The sequence below is a fragment of the Perna viridis genome, chromosome 8 (genome assembly GCF_037379345.1).
Source record: "Perna viridis isolate PV_CMFRI_1.1 ecotype Kerala chromosome 8, ASM3737934v1, whole genome shotgun sequence".
In the NCBI taxonomy this organism is placed as follows: Eukaryota; Metazoa; Mollusca; class Bivalvia; order Mytilida; family Mytilidae; genus Perna; species Perna viridis.
Genome location: NC_142452.1, coordinates 40300622 through 40324081, shown reverse-complemented (window position 1 = coordinate 40324081; position 23460 = coordinate 40300622). Strand labels below are relative to the sequence as shown.

General features: G+C 34.9%; 2 protein-coding genes across 2 annotated transcripts; both read left to right on the top strand.

Annotated features, from left to right (window-relative positions):
- The first annotated feature begins 2391 nt into the window (after positions 1–2391).
- LOC148610483 (fibrinolytic enzyme, isozyme C-like) lies at positions 2392–9474 on the top strand. The gene is made up of 7 exons (XM_088595533.1): positions 2392–2475; positions 3529–3593; positions 4582–4724; positions 5684–5762; positions 6907–7081; positions 8550–8695; positions 9270–9474. Exons 1-7 carry the CDS (start codon positions 2436–2438, stop codon positions 9438–9440), a joined length of 819 nt encoding a protein of 272 aa, XP_088451659.1. The 5' UTR covers positions 2392–2435; the 3' UTR covers positions 9441–9474.
- A 406-nt stretch (positions 9475–9880) lies between these two features.
- LOC148610482 (fibrinolytic enzyme, isozyme C-like) lies at positions 9881–22525 on the top strand. Its single transcript, XM_088543197.1, has 8 exons — positions 9881–10593; positions 10952–11017; positions 11711–11763; positions 13003–13157; positions 17932–18010; positions 20143–20317; positions 21652–21800; positions 22308–22525. The coding sequence occupies exons 2-8, from the start codon at positions 10978–10980 to the stop codon at positions 22497–22499; spliced, it is 843 nt and encodes a 280-aa protein (XP_088399323.1). The 5' UTR covers positions 9881–10593; positions 10952–10977; the 3' UTR covers positions 22500–22525.
- The last annotated feature ends 935 nt before the right edge of the window (positions 22526–23460 follow it).

Here is a 23460-nt window from a genome sequence, read left to right as displayed (position 1 = left end):
GATAACTCTGTAAATGACACTAAAATACAATAGAAATAGTTGGATTTTCAATTTGTATTATCTCCTCAAAGCTGGCAGATAGGAATGAATAATTATACATTTCATCATATAGATCTATAAAGCAAATTAATAACAAAAATAAAAAATGTGTAACCTTTTGGGGTGTATCACAATTTACAGAATTTGATTTGCATGATTTTTATTCTCTGTAAAATTCATTGCAACGGTCTTTTTATTATACCCCTACACAATTGCAAAGTCGAGGTATATAGTGATTTAGTCCGTATGTTCCTCTGTTCTGCTGATGGGGTACCAATCTTATCCGTTACTTCTATAGCAACACAACACACTTTCACATCATGTTTTTTTTATATATTGAATGGAAAAAAGTTGGTGTCTTTAGACTTTTTGGCCTGGAATGTTTTGCGGGTTCATGTTTCTTAAATTTGCCCTTTAATTAAGCATTGGCAATAATAAAAATTTCTTCTATTGAAAAATAACAAACTTTCCATGTGCGTATTGTTTATTGCGTGAAGTGCAATAAACAAAATATGCACAATGAAAATTTATGTTATATTTCAATAGACAAAATTTTTATCATAGCCAATTTTTATAAATTAATTTTAAAACATATTTTTATCTTTAAACATTAGAAAAGTAGCTCTGAAATTAACTGAATAGGGGCGTGTCAAATTTTTTTTTATCCATTGAGATATAACAAAATTCTTTTAACCAATCAGATTACAATATTTATCTCAAATTTATTGGTTTATTAATGGATAGATCTAAAATGGCAATCACAAATGTAAGCTTAAGTCCATTTCCGTCTCTTCTATTTGATCGTAATATATTCATACTCGAGCTGGTACCATTTGACTTTGAACACGGAACCTGGCGTTATTTATACGTAATAAAAAAAAATTGTGTGGTACAAGTGTTCATGTGTAATTGTGATTTCCGTGCACAAGTAAATGAAAAAGAATATAAAAAAGAGGGCGATTTTTTTCAGAATACACCAAAGACGTCATTTGAGCTTAAGCTTTGTGTATCAACGTGAAACAACAAAAGGTCAAAATAAGTACATGTACGTATTATTGTTGAGTGAAATGCTCAGTGGCGGATTCAGAGTTATAGGCAAGGAGGGGGGACCTTGACAGGATCACAAAGTGATCCCAGTTTGCTAGGGGGTTTGGAGGCATGCCCCAAGAAAATTTTGAAATATTAAACTCGAATCCTTTCAATTTTTCAAACAATCTTTAAAATTTCAATTTTCTTAGGTTGGCCGCCCTCCTGGATCCGCCACTGATGCTCAAAGGTTATTGAGATATTTTGGAAACTATGTTTGGATAATTCGGGTCTTCTGCAAGAATAATCGAGGGAACCATGGTTATAGCGGTATGACAATCTAGTACTTCGAATGAATGTTTGATTAACTTAGTGAAGGTAGATCATACATAAATTATAGCCTCTGAATGAACATACTTTAAAGTTTTTATGTAATAAACAGAGGGTTTCAATATTTTGCAAACTATTAAAACTGTTCTATAGAATTTCTTGAAAATTGTATAAAGAACCCTTATCTCACATTCTTTCATATTTCAAAAAGTGAATTAATTTTTAGTGAACTCTTTTTCTTGTAATATTAAAAAAGGGATGACATTCCCGTTACATTCTGTGAACATTTCCGCTCATTACATATTTGTAGTGCAATACTGAAAAATTACTTGTTTTTTTTACGGTTGCGATTAGACAATGGTTTGGTTTGAAAATTAAGGGCACATGTTATAAGTTTGTAAATCTGTCGGTTAGCTTGTCTATCAAAATTTGATCAACAGTTCACCAGAAACACTTCGCCATATTTTTAAAAGAATACAACCCAAACATTTAGGATGTTTATTTCTCTCGTTTGACAATGTGACAGAGACCACCTCCATCTTGGTAAAAATTTCATCCTGTGTTCAACATGTACACTCCTACACAAGTACAGTTCAGAATTCGACCTCTAGATCTGTTTTCGTATCTTGCTGCGCCCCTATAAGCATTTAATATTTTTTTCAGTCCAATAAATCCGGCCACGGCCCTTTTATTAACATGAATATGACCTCTAGTATGTGTTAAAGCAACAAACATATGTTGGCGTATAAATAACCTAAGATATTATGTGACCTGCAAAAGAAGGCAATAAACTTTTAAGTCGGCATTGTATTTGCACAAGAGGCCATAACTGACTAATTTAAACAAGACCCTTTTCTCGATGTAACTTATTTTAGTGAATGCTACGTGAAAATAGTCAAGATGTGGCAATAAATCTCTAAAGTTACGGAAAATCGTGCGTCACGTGATAAAGAAACAGCAGGCGACTTCTCACGTTTGCGACATAAAAACGCTTATTGCTACAAAACGACACACATGAGGCTGACACAGACATTGTTAAAATGAGATTCTTTTTCTTCATATTTTGTTTGGTTTTTGCAGGTAAGGATGGTTCCTAATTAGTTGCAGTATTGCAATCCAAATAGGGTTTTTTATACCTCCCTTTGCAAATCTCGATTTGTCTCGTTCAAGTTTGATACGAAATTGTTTTAGCTAGTTCAGTATTCTGCTGTTGGCCAATTAACACAAATAATCACATAAGATACATTTTACCTTTATTCAATTGAGTTGTCATGAAATACAAGTTCTGTTAACTCGCTAAGTTCTTGTTTATTTTGTTTTTGTTTGTTTTTTTAACATTCTTTAGCATTTTACTATTTTCAACTTTTAGTATTTTTATGTGATATGAACTTCGAAAACTTGTATTACACATGGTAGAACTTAGTTGCTACTTATTTCGATAAGCATGTTCAGACACCCAACTCAATAAACAATTGAATCACTGTGTGTCGACAGCCATCTTCGGGTGAGTCTGTACCCACTTTGAGAATATTAATATCGGACTCTCATGAAGTTTGTCAATTGGAGCCAGTCTTTCACAACGAATGTCATAAATGGCCACTAAGTAATAAATGCATTTTTTAATTACACGAAATAATACCTTTACTTCGACATATTTCTTTTTTTTTCAAATGACCCTTACAGGCTTTCGTACCTTTCTTATTGTGAAAAAAATAATTAAAAAAAAAAAATGACCGTGAACATGACCGTGAACAAATGTAACATTTATTCGCAATGCTTAATTATTTATAAATCTGCACCAATGCATTGGAAACACGAACACGTTAAGCTGACGGATAAATTAACCGATTGGCAAGGATTTGTATATTCTGAAAATGTTGAATAAACAAATAAAAAACAAAACAAAAACAACAACAACAACAAAAAAAAACAAATAAAAAAGAGAAACATTTATTCAGTGATCACGGTCCTTAACTCCCAACGGCAACGCCACCCAGCAATGCAATCGCTATCAATGTGTTAAATGATAATTGTTCTCACTTGACATTGTGTCGATGATTAACTTGCTCCTATAGCAAATTTTCCGACTGACTCAAATAGTTTCCCACTTAACAATACAATATTATATTACAGTGGTGGCCGAAGATGCTTTTGTGGCGAAACCAGGGGACGAATTCCTGCATGGAGGCATACTTGAGGTATTATATTAAATAAGATTAAGTTTTGTTGTGTGAATCTAGATTTTTTTTGTGTTTTTGGGTAATTATTTCTACCACATTCGTTTTCCTAACTGTTTAAAATACCAGAACAGTGGCGGATTCAAATGGGTTTCAATGGTAGGTCCCCCTTTTCGTTTTTGGAAAAAAATAACAAAAATGAGCAAACAAAAGCATGAAACCTTCTTTCGATAATCACCGAAACCCCCAAACCCTTAGCAAGGATTTATGTATAAAATGTAATACATCAAGCAATAATCCTCGAGCTAAAAATACTAGTACATTGTAGCAGGTAGCAGAGAGAAATAACTCGTATACCAAAGGGTGAAATTGCTATTAAAAGGAAAGATTTCACAATCCAAAAATTGTCATAGTTGCACACGAAAAGGAGAATCCAGATTGAAAACTACTCTGTTTACCCCTCTCCCACCCCGACCCCAGGGAATTTGCTTATTTAAAAGTAACACCGGAATTATCTCCTACTCATTCTAGTTATATGTAGCCTCGAGCGTGTCTACCTAAAATGGGCTTAGAATCCTGACCGGGGATCAGGGCATTTTGCCCAGAGCAACTGAGTTGTGTGCCCGATGTGGTTGAATGGGGTACCCTTGGCATCCTACATCCTGGAGTGGGCAGGTCGTAATATGTAAAACCTGACGGCAAACCATTGTGGTGCACCGTGTTGGGAAAACAAATCAACATTCTTCTCACATTAAAGAGAGCTACTGTGATATTCGATAAGAGTAGGAGCTTCTAAATTGTCCGACCCTACCAGCCACTCTCTTTTCCATTGGCAATATAAAATCGTTGACCCTATACTCCTTTTTTCCATTTCATCATCATTTCATGTTAATTTTTTATATAGTCCATTTCGTGCCCATCGTGCGTATTAAGCCGTAGTCGTGCTGCCTGTAATCCATGAACCAGTCAAACTAATTATTTGCGAAACATATGAGAAATTAATTTTCAGGATGGGCGCATCATTGGAGGCCAGGATGCAGATATTGAGGAATTTCCATGGCAGGTGTCACTCCGCACTTCTGTCGGTTCCCATACATGTGGTGCTGTTATACTTACATCGACATGGCTCCTTACTGCTGCTCATTGTACCCAGTAAGTAATTTTTGTATTAAGTTACACGAACATAAGTTCAATTTAACAAATTTAAATGTACACAAATGGTCAGACAGACAGACAGATAAATTGAATACTGCATACTGCAAAATCAGATATTGTCCACTTGGTTACTTCTTTCTTTATAGATGCTAAGCGTTTGATTATTATCACCGAAGACAATGCTTAGTTACCTTTTGACCTTGAACTTTGTCATCAAGACCAAATATCAAAATTCGCGTATTCGTAATAGTAGTGCTCACGCCACGTTTCAAGCCTACATAAGCTGGCGGAGTGATACCTACTAAAGCAGGAAGCAGTAATAGATCTGCAGAAGAGATTGTGAAACCAATTGAAAATCCCCTCCGCAGACAAGACATGCGCACTACTCATTACAAATCCGTTTTGCTTTACTAATTTGCATAAAATGGAGGGATTTAGCGCTGTAATGCGACAGATGTGTAAAGCTTTGAAATTGCAAATATAATGTTCCCTCTGCGTAGGAGATTGACCAAATGAATTGAAACTACTCAACCACTAATAAAAGCACTACTTGAGCAAAGCAGAATTTTTTTTATTAGTAAACGATCGAAAACCGAAGGTGTTCGCGCGCATGTCAGTAGCATCTGTATCAATAGTAACAACAGAACACAAATTACACACCAACAGTACTAGCCAGGAATTGAATCAGGAGACCCTAGCTGGCACCTACCAACTGAGCATAATGTGAACACGTGTACTCCACAAGCGCAGCAAAAGATGTGCGGTATTAAAGTCTTGTATTTATGACAGGAAGTCGTTGCTTTACATTTTGTTTATATTTATGTTTATGCTTAAGTTCAGATTCATGTTTTGTTTTGTTTTGTTTGTGTTTTGTTGAAGCCAAATACAGTAAAAAAAGTTATCCAGTTGTTTTTTTTGTTTTTTTAATTTTATGACGATTACTTTTCGTCTTTCAGGAGCAGCGGGTATTCCGTAAGAGCAGGTTCAAATGTTCATAGTGGTGGGCAGATCATTTCCGTCAAGAGAATTATCAATGTAAGTACCATATTTGGTAGGTACATGTTTATAGGTGTCTGTCCATCTGTCCTACACATAACGTTATTCATATTTCTTCTTTGAAAAAATCAGTATAGAGTTGCTAGAATTTCAGATAACTTTATACGGTATTAGATTTATAAAGGTGTAATATCCTATAGTGATGCCAAAGCGAGAGACTGAACGCTTAAAGACACATGCTGCAGAGGAAGTATTACTTCACAAAAGGACACAAACATTGAGACCATATAACTTTAATTTACAACCTTTTCCGTAAACAATACGCACGATTACTGAAATTCTCTGTAACTATAGACAGGCAAATGTGCCACACATGGGAATCATATGGTTTACATCATATGATTATCATATGAATCCAGCACCATATTATAATCATATGTTTCATATAACATATGATAATTGCATGGTTAGCCATACGTTTTCAAGCCCATATTATCATATGAAAATCATACGATGATCATACGACTACCACATGATTAATATCATATGATTATCATATGAATCGAACATTATATGATTATCATATGTGGCACATTTGGCTGTGTATACTGAATACAGAAGTGCGAGGATTCTAAACAACTGTTTCATTGCAATTTCATAGTTTTTAAGGATTTAAGTACAAAAGTAATCAATGAATCAAGCTTCGAGGGGAAACAAAAAAATATATTCCAAGGATAAAGACAGGAAAAATAGTCATACACAACACAGAATATAAAATAACCGAAGTTAAATGTGTATCCGGTATTCCATTAAAACAGACAGAATGGGCGTCCCCTGCTTTTCTAGAAACACCCACTGTGCTACTCATAAAATGTCACGCCTGGGATAGTCAAAAGATGACAGGAAAACTGGCACGATGAACAAATCGGTCGTGGACGAAATTTACTCTAAATACAAAGACCGTATGGCTTCTTCAGGCAAACTTTCAAAAATGTGTCAATACTTTTAAACAAATAAATCATGACAATAAAGACCTTAAATGAAATTAAAAAAAAACAAAAAACAAAAACAAAAAAAAAACTAAAAAAACAATTAAAAAAAAAACTTTACAAATAATTTCAACATTTGAATTACGCGCATCAACTACCTCAAATAACAGAAATGAGTTTATTATTTTACATAGCATGAACGATATGGTCGGGACGATTGGACGATTTCGAACGATATCTCCCTAATAGAGCTGTCATCTCCACTCACATTTTCTGCTTCCGTTCAACCGATATCTCTACCCAGTGCCTCCCAGAATTTCGACAATGTTGTTTGCACCATAACTGGCTGGGGAAGAACTTGTGGAACATGTAAGTTACGTTTTGGAAGTCGTGTTCTAGGGGCGGATCCAGAATTTGAGTTATTGCGTTATTGTATTAAATGGCGTGCGAAGCAAGGCAAAATATATTATGGCGTGAAACTTGTGGTGAAAAAATAAGATTTCATTCAAACATTTTTTTCTTATCGATTTAGAGGGAGGGCGTACGTCCGGCACGACCGGCACGCCCGTCCTTGGATCCGCGCCTGTGCTCGGTATTAGTCCTAGCTAACTATGATACTCGACTTCTAAGTTCCGCGACGCTCTTTTATAATGAAGGCAGGGGTAGTTTCAGAAATTTTGAAAGGGGTCCAGAGGGGTCTAGAAAAAAAGTTTCCAGGTTTCTTTCGTTCATTTTTGCCTAAATTTTACTTGATATTAACTAATTCTCCCCCCCCCCCCAACTGAGATGTCGATTTGCCAAACTAAATACTCCATAGTTACGCTACGTTTTACTCATATTTTTTGTTCGGCGAGTAAAAAAAAATATTACACGAAGACGAACTCTTATGTTGTATGGGTAGTTATTGTACTTCTATTTTGCGCATGACAATGTTTAGCTGATTGAAATCTGTTTTTTTGTTTGTTTGTTTTTGTTTTTGTTTTTTTTTTGTGGCGGTTGTCTTAGATTTTTCTGTTGTCTGTGAAGACAACACATTTACGATTTGCCGAGAATAATGATTTTAATATTTAATTATTTGTTTGCCACAACATTGTCCATTGACCTTTGTCCTTATTTATATTAAACATTTTGAATGGCTGCAACTGCAGGATAGCCGATGAGCATGCGTGGATATACCAAGTTCCGTAAGGTACGTAGGGCAAATTTTTCCTGACGGAAGTGTATAATGAGCATGTTCATCTTCCACCTGCCGGTAACACAAATGGTCGATCTATTACAATTAAAAAATAGTGAAACTCACATGATTGCGGTAAGAAGTTTCTGACTACATTCTACAGACCAATGGTTAAAAAGAGCTTAAGATATCGCTTGTTAATACCCAAGGGCGGATTCAGACGGGGGCGTGGCGGGCGTGCGCCCCCCCTAAATTTTGCAAACCATGGGTTGTTAGAGGTAGATTTAGGCGGTTTTAATTTGAAACTTTAACTTCTTGCTAATTTTACCCCAAAAGATATCTACACTGCACCCACTCTAGAAGAATATTTCACAAATTTAACCTCATAATTTTTTTTAAAAAGTTTTTACTGTGCGCCCCTTAACTGAAATCCTGGATCCGCCCCTGATACCCGTCATTTTACTTACATTTTAAACTCGACTCATTGTATCTGACTAGTATTAAGCAGTTTATTCAATCGATCTAGTTTTCTTTTTGAAATGCATGAAATATCTGCCAAAAAACTAAAACCACAAGCGAAATACAGACCAGAAAATCTAGAGGTATATCGAATGGTGAAGTATAAAGTTATTTATGATTTACATATATGTACATTTTTATCAGGTCCCATAGCCTCGTGGCTCAAAAAGTTGAATATTAGAGTCATAACCAACAGTGAGTGTTCAACCAGAATGAGCACAGTCAATGGCGCAAATATGCATTCAACCCACATTTGTGTTTATGGTGATGGAACAGATGGTGCATGTAATGTGAGTAAAACTATCGATCAAAACTATTATAGGCTTGGGGTGCTATCCATAATACGGTTCGTTCCACTTGAACCACAGATTCGTGTTTCATTAATGGTTCGTTCCAAAAGGTTCTTCTCAGACGACGAACAGGGCGAGCTGGAAGTGGTTATTAGAGAAAGTTGGTTCGTACCGGTAAAATAATGGAAAACAAGCCAGACCCGGAAGGTGGGTCCGTGCAATTGACATCTGCCCCTTAAATACGTTTCATGTTTAGATTACAAACTGCATTTTTGAAAGAATGCCATATGAACATACGGTTATAAACAGCCCTCCCATATGCAGAGGCTCAGTACTAAACCACGCCTCTTTATGCAAATTAGTTCAGAACACCAGTGTATCAGCTATGAGCTATAACGAGGAGATGGTTAAAAATACTCACGAATTGAAACGAGTTAATGAGTTAATTTTATTACTTCTTTCTTTAAAATGGATTAATTACTGGAACAAATTTAAATTAAAAAATAAAATCGTATGTTTAAGTAAAAACTATAAACATTTTAATGAGTTACAATGCATATTAACGTTATTTTAGGGTGATAGTGGTGGTCCAATGGCATGCACAGTTCAAGGTCGAACATATTTGGCCGGTATTACCTCATGGGTAATTTCTAACCAATCACAAGGCTGTTTAACGAGTTACCCTAGTGTGTACACACGAGTTTCTGAGTTCCTGTCTTGGATCACGTCAAAGGTGCCGGTATAAAGAAGTCTAAACAGGATAAATTTCAGAAATGCCACAGTTCTTTGAGTTTTTTTTTACGGTCCAGCTTTTTTTGTCACAGTTATTTTTAATTTGAGTTCTTCCCTCAGATAAATTCTGTTTATTTTGTTTTGAAAGAAGCATTACTAATATCGGTTATGCTTGAATGAATATTAGTTGCCCCTAAAGGGAGCTTTGAAAAAAAAAAGCATTACATGTACATACAAGAGGTGCATGTACTATAAGAGAGCACAGTCCCTACTTTTCTCTACTAAGGGAGCGTTTTTGACTTCCCTTTTGTGCCTCACACAAACGGTACTTTCCTTTACATAGAAACTGCTATACATGATTAAAACATAGGACACCTTGTTATTCGTATACAAGATGTCGCTAATACCAAGGGCAGATCCAGGATTTGAGTTGGGGGGGGGGCGTTAATTGAATTTAATGCCGTGCAAAGCAAGGCAAAAGATATGATGTGAAACTCTTGGTGATTTTTTTTCTTACCGATTTGGGTGGGGGGCGTACGCCCGGCACGCCAGTCCTAGGATCCGCGCCCAAAGACAAAATCAAAATCACTGATATCAAAACAACAGCAAAACAACACCAATTCAAACAACCCACCCACAAAAAGGAAACAATTAAAGCAAATAAAAAAAATATAGGAGAAAGAACATCAACGCATAAAAATACGAAAGAATTTTTAACCGACCAAATCACACCTACTATAAAACAAGAAGAAGAAAAATATATTTAAAAAAATATATACTCCATTCATTACGATCGCAAATTTTGCTTCTACATGTACCAAGTCCTTTGTGTATTCGATCGCCTATATTCATTTTATTCTGACCTGAGATAAATATCTAAAATGACTGTCACAGTAATTGAACAAAACTGTAACATGCTGTATTACAATTACAATGGTAAACTATATACGAAAACTAGTCTGATGAAAACACTCCGAGATCAATTTCTTTTTTTTTCTTTGAATGGCATTTTTGAGTACACGGTGACCGGAAATTTTTTAACCTTTCGCAGTTACTTTCATTGGACATAATTTTTGAGTATATTGAGAGCTTGTAAATTTCAAAACCATTTGCCCAGAGCAACAATTTCGTACACAACTGAAAATTGTAAGGCGAAACAAAAAAAGGTAGGTTTTCAAATGTCTTATTATACATCATTTTAGATGCTTTTCTATTTTCTTTACATAATTTTGAAATGTTACAATTAAAGACTGAACAGGTGTGTGGGTGTATGTGTGTGTTTTTCTTATGGTTTTGTATATTGAATGTTTCTTTATCAATTTGTTTTACTTCCTGGTTGTCCATTGCTTCTATGTAATAGACGATGCATTTGCTCGCATATTTCATGATTTTTGCATTTAGTAAAGCTAACAAAGCTGAAAACACTCGAAAGCGTCGACAATGAAAAAAGGGGGTTATTAATACAAACATTTCGAATTTTGTAAATTTCGTATCTTATAAGGCTTTTAATTTCAATCTCTGTAGTGCTTTCTGGATGTCAAAAACAGGATATGATACTTTATGATCTCATTCAAGCCCTGCTGCTTTCATGTAAGTAATCACTCAAAATCATTTAAATTTATTGACATGCTTTCTTTACCTTTTGTTCCTTATATAACCACATGATTTCCGAAGATTTGTTTACAATTTACAATTTGAAACATTTAGTTACTATATCAGTTTAGAGAAAATCTTGTAGCTATATTTCTTAACGCTTACCCTAACGGTGCACCTGGTTCTTAACACCAAATTTTAAACCATTTCATGATTAGTAAAGCGGTTTTTAGATAAAGAATGGATGAGGAATCATTTGATTTTAACAGTTTCTATCAAAGGCCGACTCAGACACTTATCAAAAAAAGGAGAGAGGTGATGGTAAAAATAAACAAAAATAAAGGTTGATAAAAATGGAAAAGCAGCAACACAAAAAATACAACAAAAACAATCAAACCATGTTAAAAAACAAAACAGAAAACCTTGTTCTACAAGTATAAACTAAAGGTGAAGGCATTCGTAGTGTTCTATGGATCAAATCTTTCGAGTTAACACACACAACATTTCTTACACATTGCAATTTCATTAAAGTTTTATGACTTAAGGCACTGCAATAAGGGAGCTGATGCCAGTACTCCGGTATATTCAAAATCACTTCCATCAACGTAATTTATGATTATAGTGCCAAAGTCCGTTTTTACGCCAAGAGTTGTCTATCTTAATTCCTAGTTTGTATGCTTTTTGTTGTAGCTATCCAAGTCATTCTGTCAATAATCCCTGGTGATAAACCAGATAACTCGCAGGTATTCCAAATGTATTTAAGGAGATAGACCTAGTATAAGGGACACAACACTTGAAATCAGTGATATGTTTGTATCATATTCAATTTCCCCCAAACCCTATCAAGCTTTCATTTGAAACAAAATGAAATCAGTCCAAGTTACTTTGATACCCCTATGATGCTGAATACAAACGTTCCAATGATTCATGAGAGTTGTGTCCCTTACCTTAGGTCTACCTCCTTAATATAAACCGAAAAAAGCCTTAAATGAAATCACTATGCTTAAGTTTCTAAAGTTAGTTTAAGCGTATGATAATCAGTGGCGGATCCGGGGAGGGGGGGAAGCGGCCGGCCTGTCAAGAAATTCTTTTGCCCCCCCCCCCTTACCTAAAACTCTGGATCCGCCACTGATATATAATAGAACAACAAATTAATCGGGATTCACTGAATTAAAACATTTCATACCTAGGTTGGATATAAATCCATGGTTTGTCGATCTTTTTTTTTCTTACGCAGTCGGTATAAGTTTGCTTTTTTTACCCTTTGACCTTAAAGACTCTCTATCACAGGAACGCGTCACCTGATCGAAATTCTTATTCCCGATTGGCAAACTTAAACTGAGTGTACGTAAAAACAAACAAACAAACCAAAAAAAAAAGCTCTTTCGGCTTACAATCAATCTGCCAGTTTCGCTACCGTAACACCATCCTCTAAGTCAAGATTTTGCGTCCACCCTCGCTCCCTCAAACCCATCACACCACTCTTTCGTATCTAGCAGGTATCGTCCAGCGCCATCTAGTGAGTTACCTAAATTTTACCAGGATCTAAAGTCCAATCAAATCGCTCGTAATAGAAACTCTTCGATATAACTTACAAAATGGCTACATACATATAACGTCATTTTTTTCGCTAAAGACTAAACAGAATCTACAGTTATCATTTTTTGGTCATATTGAATCATTTGTGACATCTTGTGACTTCAGTTACTCGTATCATTGCTTACCTTTCCACCGACATTTTATGTCAAATCAATTTTCATTGGTGCTTCGCACCCGGAGAAGCAACCAATCAGAATTGGCTGGACGATACCCGCTAAATATGAATGAGTGATGTCAGGGGTTTGAGGGAGCGAGGGTAGACTCAAAACCCTGACTTGGGAGGATGCCCTAACACTAAAAATAACTTCGGTGTAAAAAGAAAGGCTGAGTATAATTCCAAATGGGTTAACAGTATTATTACATCGAATTACCTTTTTATATAGCTTTTCAGAAAGCCTCGTGTCTATGAAGGAACGGACGCTTCGATACGGGAGTTCCCCTGGCAGGTGTCACTTCTACAGAACGGGAGGCATATTTGCGGTGCTGTCTTATTGTCACCGACATGGTTACTTACTGCGGCTCACTGTCTGGTTGAGTAAATGGCTAATGGTTTTAATGACAATTTTACTACTGATTTAATGAGTGATTCAACAAGTATTACAGTGCCTGAACCGATCCGTGCAACTAAAATTGCGATCGGTCATCGATCAATGATCAGTTTCCGAACGCGATCCGTCAAACCGATAAGGTAAATTGAATATGGTACATATTTGTATTATATTGGAATCGTTGCAATGGAAGAATTTACATAAACAGATCATCCGCCATTATACCAAAACTGCATGCAGTTCAGTCAGCGGTCATGTATCCGTCAAATACTTGCTGGGATCGGTTCAGGGACTGTACTTGTACAATGACTAAATGGGTATTCAATGATATTTGAGTGCATATCTCATTTATACAATGAGTAATTGCTTTGCAGGTTTCATTGATATTTGGATGACTGACCTACATATGACCATACTTCAAGTTTAGTTAAGGGTATAAAGAGAACAGGACGGATCAAGTGATGTTGCAAATGTAGATTTTAGAAACAAACTTTTGCAACAACAAAAAAAAAAAAACTGAAGTACTGAGTCAATGAAGGCCTTCATAATTTGTTCAGTTCGAGTTTCAAATTATAAAAAATGGATTGTGTAATATTAAATAGGGAAAGTTATATTTAAACCTCCATTTCGAAGGATTAGGGGTATACATTTTTACCCTTGTCCGTGTTTCCGTAACACTTTTATTCTGTCACAGTTTCCTTAGCAACTACTCATCACAGCAGCTTGGAATCTTAAAAAAATCTTCCTGTAGGTATGCCATTTGGTGGTATTTATTTTCGAAAAAAAAATCGGCAACAACTTCTTGTTAAGCGAGAACATTGTTTATATTTTTTATCTTATCTTTTGAAAGTTGAAATTTTCGTTGCACTTTTTATGTAACTACTCATCACAACGGCTTGAAATTTTAACATATTCTTCCAGTAATTATACCACATAGTGGGATCTATTATCGGAAAATTTCGACAACATTTCCCTGTCTACCGAGAATTTTGTTTATGTTTTTTATCTTATTTTGAAAGTTAAAATTTTCTTCGCACTTTGTCAGCAACTAATTATCAAAGCAGCTTGAAATTTTAACGCATATTTGTGTAGGTTTGTCATATGGTAGGATATATTTTCGGAAAAAATCGACAAAATTTCCTGTCTACCGAGAACTTTGGTTTTTTTTTTACTTTATATTTTGAAAGTTAAAACTTTTGTCGCATTTTCTCGGCAATTATTCATTAGAGCGGCTTGAACATATTTTTTTCTGTAGTTATGCTATAAAGTGGGATTAATTTCGGGAAAATTCGACAACTTCCCGTTTACCGAAGACTTTGTTTTTTCTTTTGACTTTATATTTTTTTGAAATTTTAAATTCTCAGCAGCCAATCATCACAGCGACTTAATATTTTAAAATATTCTTCGTATAGGTATGCCATATCATGGAATCCATTTTCGGGGGGAAAAATCGACAACAACTTCCTGTTTACCAAGGATTTTGTTTATTTTTCAAATATCGTTGTTTTAAGCGGGGTATCAGTAGTGAGCCATTGCTCTCAGATTTCTTGTTGAAGTTTTTATCTGTTAGACACAAAGCTTTCTTTACTTACAAGATAGTTACATGTAATAACATGACACCCAGACATGATAAATGGAAGAAATGTTACCCATAACTTTTTTTCAATTTTCCAGACACATACATTTGATGTTACACATCTACAAATATACATGTTGAATCAATCTCCCATATTTCTGCTTATTATACTATTGAACCAAACATATATGTCTAAAAAGCTTTAAAATTAGGGTTTTCTCAAGTCATATAAGTGCATTGTAGGCTTTTGTAGCTAAACCACTAATCATGTCAAAGCATGTAACTTTGTCATTTTTTTGCTGCATAATTACCATTTTATGTGAATTATATGACCATGCAATCAGACAAAGCATCAACAGAGGAGCCCAACCAGTACATACTCTGAATTCTATCCGATTACCCAAAGGCTGGGTTCTGTCACCTCTATAAAATACAGTTACTAACAGAATCCCGATAAGGAGCAGAGACTCAAAAGCGTATTCAAACAACTTATGATCTTCAGTACTTTTGGACTCCATATACTAGTTCGATAGCTAATTCAGTGAATTAGCAAGTTCCATTCTAATTAATTGCAATGCTTTGAAATATTCCAAATAAACGTAAACTGAAGACTTTTGGTGAATAAAATCTTTATTATTTGAACTTAGACAAGTACTAATATATTACACAGCTTTGAACAGGTGTTGTTAATTGTTATGTGTTTATGCATATTACGAAAAGAAATAAAAAATAGGAATACAAAGAGCTAATTATAGTTTCTATTCTATTCGTCATATGCTTACTCAGCAAAAAGAAGACTTTACAATTATTGTACATTAATAATTCAAAAATATTTTACAAATTAACTCTGACTGAAATGATACGTGTAGTTCAAATTATTCCATATGATTTTAAGAAAGAATGATGTCTTTAGGGGATGCTTTTGTGAAATAAACCAATTAGTAAAACTGTTTGGCGAATGGCGCCCCTTTCAGGTACAGTAACTTTTCTTCTAATGTCATGTGAGAAATTAATATGCATGGGATGGCTGACGACTGTACATGTTTGAATGTTACCACGTGATCAAACAGTCCGATGTAACAAGTCATCAAATAGTGCGAAATGGAAGATGCGAGATTTCTCTTGCATCATGCTGGTTTTGATAAACTATGATTTTTTTGTTTATTTTTAATCGTTTCCATTTCACCTTTCACTCCTTTTCTTTGAATATCGTCTGTGGATAAAAACTTGATCGCGGATGCTTATGAGTGCTACAGTAAAATATGATATCTGCTTGACAACGAAGGTTTCATTTGATGCCTAGGTCAATTTCAGCCACTGTCGTGGCTTCATTGACAAAAAACCAAAATACAAACAACAACATGTGGCGACAAAAGGGATTTTAACACCCGGAACCCACTGGATGCGTCACTTGAAAACATCCTCTCTGTTCTTGTTTGTTCATAAAACTCCTCCAAAACTGCTCAATGGATTTTGATGAAACATTAAACCTATTTAGGGAGAGACGTTAGACACTCACATTTGTCGATATGAATTAAGAAAACAAAATTATGTCAGACCCCACCAAGAAGATTTTACTGGTTCTGACATTCCCAGCTTGTAAGGTAATCTCCTTCATAATACCTACGATGTTTTTGACGAAACTTTATAGGAAGACTGGGTATAATTAAATGTGCATGAAGTGGGATAATATTGTAATCAAACTTTATGGTTTTTATGAGGGTTCACACTTTGAACGCGCAACTCGCCTATAATCGCTCTACTGATCTTCATACTTATATGCTTTAATAAGTAATCCATCAACTGTAGCAAGTTTTTAAAACTTTAAGACATTCAGTCTAATTAAAATTAGACTTTTAATTACGCTACGCTCCTTGACTTGGTACATGTCAGATCAGGCGTGTAGCTGCCGTTAGGCAAAAAAGCTTTTGCCTGCACTTAATTTTGCCAATTTTTCTTTTTTTTTTAGATAAAATACATCCAGGAGAGGCATAAATGATGCTCTAAAACGCTATCTCCGCGGAGCTTCGGGGGAGCTTTGCCCCCTGGACCCCCTGCCGTAATTTTGCCTACACTTCAATTTGGCCTCAGCTACACGCCAGCAGATCGTGCGTTTTAATCAGATTGTAAAGACATCAGTCACAATTAGTTCTAAACTCCGCCCCTTTCTGTAAGAAAAAAAGTGCTATATAATGAAATCAGTAGATTAATCATGAGTGTTTGAAAATTTACACAAAGTATAGCAGACCCAATAAACAAGCGGAACATTATGCAGTAAAATAGATCTGCGGAATTTGGCGTAAGATAATGATAAGGTTATTTACGGTCTTGATTAATCTTTCGGGTCTCGCACGACCTCCCCGTCCGTCGATTCTGTTAGTACATGTACATGTATACGTGACGGAGCACCAGCCTTCGTGATTTCTGACCGAGGAACTCTGTTAAGGTATTTCCTAAATGACTGTTGCGTTGGCGCTCTGGTCTACTTTGGCAGATCACACGTGGCTCTGGTAACGTTACTCCACTCACACCGTCTTGGAGGTTACTCAGAGGACCTCTTTAGCTTTCCTTTAAGCAAATTTATCGAGATACCCTGTGGTCTTTGTTGACGCATACCAGTTTTATTAACTGTTAGTATGATTTTATTCGGAGAAAGAAGTAAGATTATTCTTTCTATAAATGTTTATAATTTATTAAAATAACGCATGTGCTAAATTGCAAAACATGAATGAAATTTTTTGAACGATGACCTGAACTCCAACTGGTTTGCAAATAAATCCATCAGTTATGACTAAGGTATTAATGAACTTCATTTGTTTGGTTAATTTAGGCAGAAGTTCGGTTTACACAAACAGTATTGAAATTTGTTTAAAAGAAATTTCAGATGAGATGTTTGGTTTATGCAGGTAACCGGGTTATCCAGGATTCGGTTTAGACAAGTTTCATTATATTTAATGTACACGTAATTATATTTTATTGAAAGACTTTAACAGTTTATAAAGAAATAGTACATTTTGTGATCTCTTGCTGATCAATATCGCTTTAAACAATTAAAGTATAATTTTAATTTTTGTTTGTCTTTTTTTCAAATACACAGAAGTAAATATAAAATATTTGACTTTTAATTTTTCTATTTGAGAAATTAGTTTATTATTAATGAAACTGATATAAAAACCCATTCATTGCAGTGATGACGCCTATTCTATCAGAGCGGGATCCTCGATTCTCCGGGGTGGTGTGGTTCTCCCTGTCAAAAGATTCGTAAAAGTAAGTTTCTAATAGCGACAACTTCACAAAAAATAAACAAACAGTATGCCATTTGTTTGGATTGATTATTTTTTTGTACTGTAATTAACTAGGTCACGGATCGACATTAAATCACCTGGTAATGCATTTAATGAATGAATGAATGAATGAACGTGGTCACATGACAGCTAAAATTTTCCCCGAATACACCATGACCCACATTCACGGGTATGACTATGCCCGGGGACTGTGTAGACACTTCGATGCTTTACACCGTCCGCGAGAGACCTCAAATGATAGCCAAGGGCGTTATGAAACCCCTCAGTCCGTCATGAATTACAAATACCACGTATGAGTGCAAACCGGGTCTAACAGTATTGAGTATATATATTAGCACGAAAACATGGTTAGCGTCTCTCATATCGTGCAGATGATTGGCTAAAACTGTGTTACGAAAGATTTTTTGGGGGGATTTTGGTGGTTTATATCCACAAAGTCGAATTATCAACTCAATTACCTGCTAGAAGCAACGATGTCCTAGCTTTATAATTCACGAAATGAAGTGTGTAACGGATATACAGAAAGTGCTATCTTTTTCAACTTTATTGTCATAGTGTTATTTAATCATTGAACCACTATAAATCTTATCTGGATTAATTTCATATCAACTGAAATTGACGCACCTATCTACATCATTTCAGTAAACTCAACATGGTCAGGGTACTCACTGGCGGATCCAGAATGGGGAGCAGTGGTTGCCTCCTTTTTATTGGAAAATTTGTCATTTTCATGTTTAAAATTGACAAAAGTTGGTAAATAATGTCCTAGCACCCCTAGCTTTTTCTGAGAAACCCCGGCTGGCACCCTTCCTTTCTAAAGTGTCGTGGTACGATGTATATAAAGTTGATTTTCTTATATTTATCAAACATTAAAAACAAAAGACTTATATTCAAATTTAACAAAAACTCTTCAGGTGTTTCTAATAAATGAAGCACATTGACGAAATGGTGGTACTCATGAGTATACCTGTGTTTTTGTTGTCAAAAAATATTTGTGTGGATTATCTAACTAACCAAACTACAATGTAAGAACATGTACTTTCCTATTCAGTTAAAGCTGTTTCATACAAACAAAGCAATGCATCGATAACTGGATAATTTCACGAGGGTCTTTTAACGTCCTTGACTACTCTTACGAGTCTCGCATGGACGGTTCCGACGATGATGATTGGGGTTTTTAGCTACCTTGAATACCAAAACAGGTCTCTCACGGTCGATGTTAGTATTTTAGTAGAGCCCAGCCTTTGGGATACCTGACCGGCTGACCGGAAAACTCGGTCAGAGTATGTCCTACTAGCGGCTGGGCTGCTGTTAGATAGAATATAATGGAAGATTCCATTCCTCCTTAAATGGTATATAACGAATGTTTCCGTTCTTCCTGAAATAGTGTATCATGGATGATTCCATCTAACGGACGTTTCCATGCACTGTAAAGTAGTATTTAACACATACAGTTTTGATTCCCTGTCCTCTCTCGGGTTAGTCATATTACTCATAATTCGTAATCATTGTACAGTACAGATTTTTGTAAATGTTCCCGAGTGGTCTTTAATAAAAGTAGTAAAATCTGGTCAGTTATAATTGTTACACTCTTTGTTCACGAAACAAACTTAGAGCACATTCTTTAAGAAATAACATGTATATAAGTTATATAATGATAGGGTAATTAATTCGAAGGAGTGAATAACCAAAATATTATCACGAGTGCCGGAGAACGCATAGATTTAACGAGTGAGCGGAACTTGTTCCGCGCAAGAGTTAAATCTTACTGCGTTCTTGGCACGAGTGATCATATTTTGGTTATTTATGATAACCAATTGATTATCCTATTTATTATATACAGTTCCTCGATTATTCGTTACCATTTTCAACATAAATTTCAAATTTTGCGAACGGCGGATTGATTTCAAAGTTGTGACGCTTTGGCTGGAGAAAGTCCGAGAGTGAAATTACCGAATTTATATCACAGTGTGAATCATCGAAATTTAAACCAGTGGGAAAATTCGATAAAACACTGCTATCTACATGTATATAATAATAATATATAATTTAAAATCTTTACTAATTCATAATTATTCCACAATTCCTGCAAAGCATGGAAGACACAAGAAAGACCCATGGACAAATTCGAATGACATCGCCATAGCCGAGTTATCTTTGCCACTTAATTTATCGGAGTATGTTCACCCGATATCACTTCCAAAATCCGGTCAGAATTTTGACAATCGTACATGTTCAATTAGTGGCTGGGGTTTAACATGCAAATCATGTAAGTTTTTTTCATATATATGAGCACAAAATACGCAGTTTCTTTATTGATGACACAGGAGTCGTTTATTTGTTAATCCAAAACAGAAGAGAACAGTATTTGTTTCAATTCAGCATATAAATTACTACCAACACAATACATATGACTAAACAAATGTCTTTTTTTTCTTCAAATTACTCATTATAAACTTTTCCCATTTCACTTCATATTGCAAGCATTCAAACTAGATTGGTGGTAATAGAATGATAATTTTATATATATATATATATATATACGCTCAGTGAAACCTGTTGAAACCGAAAACTAAAAAATTCGGATAACCGGAAAACCGGACTTGTTACGGTCCATTGATTTCAGTTTAAATGTAATTAAAACCTCTGTAAACCAAACATCTGTATAAACCGAACCAATTGTAAGTTCCAACAGTGTTTCGCATTAGACAGGTTATATGATATAAGGTAGTTTTGTCTGATTAAGAAGAGTGATCAAGGGAACCAAGATTCTAACGGAAATCTAAAGAATGTAACCCAGGGACAAATACAAGACATGAAAAACAGACAAACACGACAAAGAACAAAAAGCAACTAAAACAATAAATACATTTACATGTTACTGACTATACAATTATGACTAAGATTTATGGGGAAGTCTGATTAGATCGACGAATTAACTCGAAATACCCCTGTCAAAACAATATTCTCTGTACCAATCCAACAAATTTTTTTGCGAAATTTTATGTATCAACGAAATGTGCAGAAAGGTCACAATTTAATATACCTTACATTTATGTACAAAACAATATAAAAAAGGTAAAAAAAATACTCAGATTACGAAATTGATGCCGATGGTTACTACAATATAAAAACTGTCTTGTTTTTCTTTTTTTCTAATCGCTCTCTCTTAAATGCAACCTTAGAGCACAATGATTATAAAACAATATAAAGCGGCCTTCCCCCCATATTATACAAAAAAAAACAAAAAACAAAACCAAAACAAACAAAACAAAAAACAAGCAAACAAACAAACCATAGATCAAAATGATTGAACTATAGTATAAAAACGGTCTGTTTAAATTCTATCTTCTAAAAAAGACAAAACAAAAACAATAACAATTACGAAATAAAATTACATTAAGAACCAACCTAAGAGCAAGATGGTTATAACTTAAACTATTATATACAAGATCCTGTTTTATCTCCCCCATCCATCAACAAAAAAAAGCGATCTTAGAGCACGATGATTATATTACAATATAAAACGGTTCTTTTCATTTTCTCCTAAAAAACATTAGTGCACAACGGATGACAGATCAACAATATTGTTTTTTTTTCTAGGTAATATATCTCGTGTGCTTCAAAAGACAGATATGCAGGTTATATCGACGGAGGAGTGTGCAGAAAGAATATCTTTTAAAAATTCCTTCACAGTGACAGACACTCAGATATGTGTATTTGACGACGACACAGGTAGCGGGGCTTGTACTGTAAGTATTGTTTTTTTCAGTTACAAGTTTAATTTTTTTATTCCACAGCAATTAATTTTTCAGACATTTCGTAATTCTAATGTCCGTATGTCTTTCTGTTCACGTGTGCTGTAAATTTCAGCTGTGTTCATTACTGAAGATTTTATAATCAAGCGTAATGTTCGCTGTATCAATGTATTGTTCTTAGTATTTGAATACTCAATTCAATATCATTTTAAGTTTCGCATTTATATTTATATATGTACACAACTCAAATTTAAAGTGCCACATGTAATAATCACAATTAGCGCAGCATAGGATTGTCATATGTTTCGGTTTTCATTTGGTAATCATGATTATTATCAGATAATCATGTTTTATTACAATTAATAATCATATTATTATTACGATATCCACTTGATTATCATATGCAACGAGAAACAAATGATTGACAATGTGGCACCTTTGGCAATGTACTTTTTATGAGATACAAATGCCTTTCATTGCAGTCTTATTTGTAAATTTCAGGGTGATAGTGGTGGTCCATTGACGTGTGTCGTTGACTCTCACACATACCTTGCCGGTATATTGTCCTGGATTATAGCAAGTAATTCCACACATGCCTGTTACCCGGAATATCCCAGTGTGTATACCCGGGTTTCACATTACCTTCCTTGGATTACATCAAAAATGCTTATAACACCACAGCCAGTTAATTAAATGAAAAAAATACCAGTTTTATATAATGTAAATTTCGATATGCTGTACACGTATTTCAAGGAGTAACCTCTCATTAGCGGCATTAAAATCAAATATGTAGGAAGATCATATTAGTTGTATACAAAAAGTATTCATAACCAAAACTATCGAAAGAGGAAGCCAAATCCCTCACCGAGACGTCCTACCATATGCAATGCAAGGAATTAAGCCTCGGTGTTTTACATAATTTAAAATTTGGAATACTGCAAGATTTCATAAATAGGGTAAACAAAATATGATATTTTTCGGAATCAGACAAATCTGACTACTGGGTTGGTGAATACCCTCGGGGAAACTGTAATAAATTTGCGGTCATACATTCTGGTGAACTTACTATTCTTCTTTTGTTGATTTTGCATATTTCCTAATAGATGATGGATGTCAAAATCAGATTAAGGTTTTCTTCATCACACAACCAAGGAGCTTAGATTTTAGAATACCTCACGGGGTTGTCGGTATGACCTTGATGACTGATGGTGTGTTTCCATCTGTCGTTCTCTGATGCTTTTTAGGCAGTATGTTTTGTTTTTGGTAAAGAAAGTATTTAAAAGATATAGCTGTGCTCAGACATCTTTTCATTTTAATTTCGCTTACTATTCAGGGGATGGGATAATTGCATTTGGAATGTGACTAGATTATACAGGTCAAAGGTTATATATTGATTTTAAGATTTATGTAGAGTGGAAATTAAGTCCACATAGGCATTGACTCTCGATGACAAAAAGTTGAGGGAAAAAACAACAATTCTTGAGTCATTCTAAGGAAACAATAGAATACATCCTTTCTCGTTAACAGCGGAGTGGTCGATGAGTATGCTTTATATACATTCTCTGCGAGAAAGATTCATTTATTCTACCCTAAGCTCTACCTCGCGGAAGTACATGTTGTGCATGCTCATCGACTGTCCCACATTTAACACATA

Bases quoted from the DNA above. Each gene is read 5' to 3' on its own strand.
- LOC148610482 (XM_088543197.1), top strand. From the start codon at position 10,978: ATGATACTTTATGATCTCATTCAAGCCCTGCTGCTTTCAT. The intron at 11,764-13,002 runs GTATTCCAAATG...CTTTTTATATAG, and splicing joins ATAAACCAGATAACTCGCAG to CTTTTCAGAAAGCCTCGTGT. The intron at 20,318-21,651 runs GTAAGTTTTTTT...TTTTTTTTCTAG, and splicing joins GGGTTTAACATGCAAATCAT to GTAATATATCTCGTGTGCTT.
- LOC148610483 (XM_088595533.1), top strand. From the start codon at position 2,436: ATGAGATTCTTTTTCTTCATATTTTGTTTGGTTTTTGCAG. The intron at 5,763-6,906 runs GTAAGTACCATA...TATTTTACATAG, and splicing joins CCGTCAAGAGAATTATCAAT to CATGAACGATATGGTCGGGA. The intron at 8,696-9,269 runs GTGAGTAAAACT...ACGTTATTTTAG, and splicing joins GAACAGATGGTGCATGTAAT to GGTGATAGTGGTGGTCCAAT.